At 37.7% G+C, this 7,697-nt stretch overlaps 1 protein-coding gene across 1 annotated transcript; it reads right to left on the bottom strand.

The window, feature by feature from the left end:
* Positions 1 to 239: 239 nt before the first annotated feature.
* On the bottom strand, positions 240 to 4,099 carry LOC131334555 (UV-stimulated scaffold protein A homolog). Its single transcript, XM_058369631.1, has 2 exons — positions 3,775 to 4,099; positions 240 to 2,315 (listed from the first exon to the last, which is right to left on the bottom strand). Exons 1-2 carry the CDS (start codon positions 3,955 to 3,957, stop codon positions 558 to 560), a joined length of 1,941 nt encoding a protein of 646 aa, XP_058225614.1. The 5' UTR covers positions 3,958 to 4,099; the 3' UTR covers positions 240 to 557.
* Positions 4,100 to 7,697: the final 3,598 nt, after the last annotated feature.

Below are 7,697 nucleotides of genomic sequence, written 5' to 3'. Positions count from 1 at the left end.
CCTACCGTCTGTAGGTTCCGATTCAGTAAAGCAATAGCTATGGCACCTGGCTCTTACCTCCTGCATTGAATAGCAGGATTGGAAATGGCCACATCCCTCATAACTTGAAACTAACCTCAGAATGGAGGTCATGGGTCTAAATGAGCACCACTATATAGATGTCTAAACCACCTTAATCAAATCAGAGCATCTAAATACTGACAAAATCATAGTTTCAATCCACGAAACAATGGAATCACTGTAACAAAACAAAATGTTAAAAGGTCAATACCACCTTAGTGAGAATTCGTAACTAACAAAATGAAAATTCAAAACTTGTCATTATTGAACACAAAGTATAGCCAAAAGTTCCCCTTCATGTCACAGATCAAAACAATCTGCTGCGAAGGAAATGGGTCGGAAAAAGAAAGAAAAGCTACTCTATGTACATTGTACACTACATAACTAACAAAAGAACCTCCGACTTTGGATCATTAACTATCGCCAAAGCCCTATTTTACAGTAATTGCATCAAGGGCTTAAGTTTAAATATTATGATAGTTGAAGCATAAATCCATCTACCACTGATTTGGGAAGGCTTCTCTGTATTTTGAATCCTCTCCCTGGGTAAGCTGTCTTACTGTAGAATCTGTGGCCCGGGAGTTCAATAACCTCTGGGCTAATCTATCTTTAGAAGTCACTTTCTTTTTCAGCATTGCTGCTAGAGTTTGCTTCTTGTTTCTGGCTGAAGACCTCTCTCCATTGGTTATCTCACCAATAGCTGAAGATCTTGAAGTTGAAGCCATAGCAGCATCACGTAAGACAGCTTCATTGTGTTGTCGAACTTTTGCAAGCTTTGCTCGCTTCAAAGCTTGTTTATCCTGTTCTCTCTTCTTCGCGTCTTCTTTATCCCTAACCCTAACATTCTTCACCGCCTGTTCTGCTAATCGCTCCACCAAATCAGTCCCCAATTCCGGAGTTTTCTCCTCTTCTATTAAAGTGGTTTGCTCTATTGGTTTCCCATCGTTGTCCCGCGGTATAACAGGACCATGAAATGGGCAAACTCTCAAGTCTTTTCTCTGACATAATCCCCCTTTACTCAAAGGAGCGCGACATGGTTGGATTTCAATAGGGTCTTCTTTGTAAAGAGTTGCTTGAACGTTCAACTCTGCGATTTTCTCCGCCGGAATAACTGCATCATAGTCTACTCGACCCCAGTGGCCTTCAAGCTCCAAACCCCTTTGGTTCGCCAAAACATCCCTATTGGAACCCCAAGTATCCAAGAACGTACCCCAATTCATAAGTGGAGCTTTAGCCAGAAGCTTATTCCTTAAAGGGAATGAGTCAGGTCCACTACCTTCACAATCCAGCTTTTTGTTGTCATCTGTCTCTTTATTACTGCTTTTGGGAGCTTTCTTTTCCACACCAATGGAAGTTGAGGTGATGGCGGAATCATCACATTGGTTATTGAGAATAGAATTCCTGTTCTCAAATGATTCAAGAGTACCTTCTTCCCAAATATCTTCTTCTTCTTCTTCACGATTGCTGATATTGGGAAGAGAACAGCCCGATTCTTCGCATTTGTTCTTCACCGACTTGAGATTATTTCGAGTATCGATCAACTCTTTCAACATGGAGTCCCTGAATCTGTTGTCTGCCACTTCAACCCTTGTAAGAACTGAGATCCACTCTTGCACTGAAACCAAATGCTTGGTAACTAGGAGCTTGTACAACTCCCTCAGCGCATCAAAAACCACTTTATTGTCATTTGTTTCTTCAACTTTGTCCCCTTCTTTCAATGAATCAAGACGTATCTGCCGAAGCTCAGAACTACGAAACTCTTCTGTTTCTTCATCATCAACTATAAGATCCAGCATAGTCTCATTTTTTGCAGTAACAATATCTAAACATTCCCCAATTTCATCAGTTGTTGACTGTAACTCATCCTTGATGGACGAAAAATTTTCCTTCAGAGTTTCGAACTTGTTTTGTAAAATTGCTTTTGTCCTCATCTCTCTCTCCCTTCTCTCCTGGTGAATCCGAGCTGCATTAGCTTGTAGGTTAGGGAATTGAAAACGCAGCGTGTTTTTCAGGTAGTCAAACCCTAACCTGAGCTGTCTGTAATAAATCCCATAAGAAGCATTCCACTTCTCCAAGAATTCGATTGCCTTAGAACGCAAAACAGATGCAACAGCTGGAGGAGCCGGAAGCGGCAAGTTTCTTCGGAATCCCACACTTAGAGCCAATAACTGATCCATGTTCTCAACAAGAAGGGTTCTGAAAAGTTTTGACCGCATGAAAAGTTCATCTATTATGAGAAGAGCAAGGTATCTTACCTGCAGAATGCACATCACAATGACATCATTTATCCAACAGCGTTAATATTACCCACGCAGAAAGAGAGCATAAAATCACAAGTGCACATAAGAAACAAAATATTTGGAAATCATAATGACCCCATTGAAAGCCTTTAAATACAACTAAACCGATTCCCCTGAGAGGAATGTCTTCCCAAATGCAACCCTAAGTCTATTCTTCTATTACAGCAAGTTTGGCCAAACTTTCCATTCAAATTCGATTCCTATAGAAAATGAAAAGGAGGGCCTGTTTGAGCAAAACATTTCAAGTTCTATTTTTCCATGACAGGAGTCCTATCAATCCAAAAACCATTAGCTTCGCCCCAATTAGACACCAGTTCTTATATACTAGCTTTCCTATACCAATTATTTGTGTGGCCGATAAGAATTTGTGTATGAAAGCAAAATAAAGACATTTACATCTATTCTCACATTGTCCCATGAATTAATACCAATTGCAATCTGAGATAGATGCCATAATACCATTTCCCAAGTCAAACTGACATCCAACCACGTACCCCTGAACCCAACCTCAGTTTCATGGATCAAATCATTAGTCTACAGAACTAGGTTAAAAAATTCACATCAAAAGTCTGATAAAATGAGCCATGCCGTCAACCCTGGAATCAAACGTCTCCCTTTATGAGGCAACAAGGAATCTCATCAACTACCAACAAAAATGAAGGGAGTGCTTGAAGTTATTACTCTGAGATGTAGGATTTTGGCATCACTCATTCAAAAATAACGTTTAATTCACTTTCACAAGTCGGGTGGAAATTCCAAGATGAATTTGAAAGCTTTAGGTTGCTCGATTTGAAATGCGACCATCGGTATTTGCATTACTTCGATAAAAGATCCTACTTAGACATAAACTTTATCAAGTGCGCTACTACCTCTATTGAACCCTCCAGTTTCGAATTGTAAACCTACCTCCAATAGGTAAACTTCCCACAATTATATCAGATCCAACCTCAAAACCATTCCGACATCTTGCAATTCATTCAAACAGAGCCTAAATTCTCCATTCCCCAATTAAAGTTCCAACCTTTAAAAGCCAGCTTTGTTAAAAAATCAAGGCGGTGATGAGAAAATACTAAAATAGACCATCTAACAAATACTTCCTCCGTCCCAAATTGAATGTCAATTTTTGATATCCGTACCAATTTCAACTCCTTATATCTTTCAATATGGACCTCAAACAATATGCAATATGGATCTTGTTTGATAATTCTCGATTAATTCTATTATACGAAGTTTTCAAACTCATGAAAAATACTATAGATTGAAAGATATAAGCGATGAAAAATGATACGAATTTCAAAAATTGTCATTCTTTTTTGGACGGGGGAGTATTATTAGCGGAAAAGAGAACCTTTGATTGAGTCATATTGTTTCGTTAATTTTACCATGAAGGTAAATGGGACTAGTATGCCAATACCTGGGAGTGGTCTCGCTTCATGAGGTTCATAAGGGCTTCGGCGGCGAGGCGGAGCTCAGAATCAGAGCGACGGACAACGGATTTGATGGCTTTGAGGAGGCGTGGGTCCACCTCCCCCGCCGTGGAGTTGGTTGCCTTCTCTATCAACCCTGCCACTACCACTTTCTCTCTCTCCTCCTCCATCGTCGGCAATGATTTCCCCCAAATCCTAGCCAAACAATGGCGTTTCAAATTCGTAACCCTATTAATTTTCTCTCGTTTTTCATTTTCCCCGGAAAAATCACGTTGCTGCTTGGTCAAGACTCAAGAGGCAAAGTCAATGCGATCTATCTGGGCGGTTCTCGCGAAACAAAATTACGTTAATACCCTATGGAAAAGGAAAACGGCATCGTTCGCTTTATCAATTGTCAAATACTAGTACTGACCCTATCACCAATCTCACCTGCTAGAGCTTTTTCATGGAAGTTGTTAGAGCATCTCCGGGAGTAAGAAATTCGAGTACGGAAAAGGGTAAAACTGAAAATGGATAAGAAAATGAATATGCCATTGGGGGTGAATAAATTTAGTGGTTTTTTCTCAAGTATTAAGTTCAGATAAAAGAAAGAATAAGAATTGAAGATGCTTTTAGATAGTATTGGAGTGACCTAGAAAGTAAATAAACTTGAAATATTTGCACTTTAAACAACGTACTTCACGAATATGAGTCATCATAAATAATGAGCAATTTTTTTGAAGTAACAATTAAAAATGGTATCACTGTCAAGTTTGTTAGCATTTACCTGCATCGCTGATAATGAAAAAGATTCAAAATCAAGGGTTTGGGCGAGTTGCAGGAGACGGTAACTAAAAGACTTATCTCTCAATAGACCACAAGATTGAATTTCACGAACGTTGAACACTTCAAATTTTAAGGTCATTGATCACGAAATTATTCAAAGTGCTTGAAAATTGGTCCGAACACCTAGTTATTGGAAGGGGGGAAGACAATGAACAAAACCCATCTGTTACATATACTGTAGTACGGAGTATTTTGTAATAGATCCTTTTGAACACTCCCATTTTTTCTCAGGAGTAAGCTCTTCAAACTTAATTTCGACTATGGCTTGACTTTATAGGGTAGCCCAAATGACACAACTACTTCAACACATATTGCTATCACTTTCTCCTCCCTAACACAACTCTAAATCCACAAGCATTTACCAACTGATATTGTCATCGGAGATCGGACTGATCTATATAATCAGATACAAGAAAAATATCGGTGCTGAGACATTAACCGTGTTGAGGCGTAGTTTCAAATCACGTGGACTATTAAAAGATTTGGGTGCCGACTTGAATCCACACTTTAATTCATAGCTCCATTAGAAGTGTATAGAAGAGAAGCTTCATGTGTTTACGTATAATATTTTCTTTTTCAAGTAAAGTTTTCGAATCATTCTTTTTTTCTTTTTTTAATTCTATCTGATTTTTTCAAATCATTCGAGCAACCATTGACGAAATCATTCCCTGATTCAGAGACTGGACTCTGGGGAGGGTTTTGGACATAACAAACTACGACTACTTCTTCTTCCTTTTTTTTTTTTTTCCGGTAAGTACAAACTAGGACTACTTGTTTCTTTGGACTGCCAGTAGTTTGTAAAAAAGGCCTCAAAAAGTAACAGGCCGGCCTTGTTTTCTTCTTTCTTTTCTCGGCAAAGACTAATGGGCCTTTCGAGATGGGTTTGCCTGCCTTGATTACTTGCCCCAACCCAAAAAGTTTGACAAACCTCGTCGAGAATAGCACATGGCAGGTCCAGCGTGGCACATTCGTTAATTTAATTTACATTTGTTTATCAAATACTACTACTACTAGTCGATCGGTGACATCGGTCGGCGAGATGACTTTTTTAGGTCAAGGCAGTGGGCAAACTTTTGAGCGAGGAATGTCTTTTGCCAATTACCATCCACTTCTTAAAACCCTGTGCCTTGAAAGATTAATGTCCTGGTGAGATGTTTGTGGGTTAAAAAGATAAATTAAGCATTGTTTCGGTGAATGTACCAACTAAACAACTGTAGTGGATGCACCATTCGTGGGATTCTGCTCTTTGCTTGCGCATGGATCACCATGGAGAGAGAGAGAAGAGGCCCTTAAACCCTTTTCCCCTGACCATTTGATTAGTTTTGACCGGTGGATATGCTATTCCTTTTTTTGTTAACATTACTTCCCTGCAAGTGTATTTTTGTTAACAAAAAAATAGAGTCGCAAAATCATTTCCCGTCTTTTTAGTTACCATTAGAATAACAGCATAGATAAGGGGAAAGATAAAAGGAAACACAGAGAATGGTATTAGCTACAGTAGTAGCTAGTAGTTTAATTATGGATCTTATTAGAAGAACCAATCATGACCTGGTCTAACTTTCAATAGGCAAAATAGTTGGCTCCCACAGCTAGCAGATCTTCATAATTGCCATATCTGAATATGAGCTAACCAAATTTACAAAATATAGCTTTCAAAAATTATTACTAAACATAAGGTTAAAGTGAATATTATCAAAAATTATTACTAAACATAAGGTTAAAGTTAATATTACCTGCATATATAGTTTGTGGTGGGCAGTAATTTCTTCTAAAACTTAATAAAATAAACAATATTGTAGCATCTTTAAAGAATAAATAGAAAAATAACGCTAATACAGGAAAGCTCTTTTGTTGGTAAATATAATAAGGGTTTATAGAAATGTCTTGAGAGGAAGCTGAAATTATTGTATTAAAACAATATTCGTGCTGATGAGAATAGTATGAGAACGAAGATGTAGTAAGTCATGTCTTAAAATGATAAAAACAGAAGAAGAAGTCATATCTTAAACTATATATGGTAAGTAAAGAATAGAATATTGGAGTATATTTTTTTACTAGCGAATGTCCGTACTTGAAGGCACGGCGCACCACATTTTGAAGACATCTAAAGCTACTGGTCGAATAATAAGCAAAAGGAGGACATGTTGAAAAAAAAAGAGGGTAGAAACAAGCTAAACTTTGGTATATGTGCAGGACAAATCGAGATGCAAATAATATTCAAGTTTTACACAAATTTTCAAAATCCATAACTCACCCAACACACGTAATAAAAATTAACTACTGTCAAACCAAATATATTTTTGTAAAACTTAACCTAACAAATAAAACGTCATTATGAAATTTTCAATGTCTTAACAAAGCTTTTGTCACGACGACCTCATTATCTCTTTGCCAGTCCTCGACTTTCCTACATAAATAAGATTAAAAATTATTAAATTCATCGCAAATAAATATGAACTGGCCATGAAATCAAAAGGACAACTTATTACCCCTACAATAATCTAATCTAAACATCCTTGATTCACTCGATAAACATTACGACAGAGAATTTTTTTTCCTAAGATTCATGCAAATCACATCCTAGAAGCAAAATGGGTTAATATTTCAACCTACATTGTATCTCAATTTCAGTCGTATTTAGTTTTATCTTATGCTATGAATTTTTGAAGAAGCTTTAGGCAGCTTTGAATCGTGAAATCCAGTTTTTGGTAGAACGACTACATGATTTTTTCAAACTTACACTATAAGGTAATGGCATATCCGGCCCAACAGTTCAAGGTTTGGCCACAACTAGACCTTGTGTTCGACCAAGCAACTAGTATTTTTTTCATGAGTGATTTCATAATGAAGTGAAATTAAGGACTCGATCGGATCAAATCAATGAACCTGAGGTGGGTTACACTTTCACTGTCCAATGCACAATGGTGCACCCAACTTGTAAAAAACGAAGTCCAATTGCTAGACTAGATGCATGTATATTATGTATGATGGGTAACGCATATGGAGAAGGAGAGTAAGATTAGTCATGAAAGTTTCATATAATCCTTTTCGTGGTAAAGTGAAAGGAAACCCACAATGCCCATCA

Source organism: Rhododendron vialii, chromosome 7a (genome assembly GCF_030253575.1).
Source record: "Rhododendron vialii isolate Sample 1 chromosome 7a, ASM3025357v1".
In the NCBI taxonomy this organism is placed as follows: Eukaryota; Viridiplantae; Streptophyta; class Magnoliopsida; order Ericales; family Ericaceae; genus Rhododendron; species Rhododendron vialii.
This window is presented reverse-complemented; position numbering and strand designations above follow the sequence as displayed.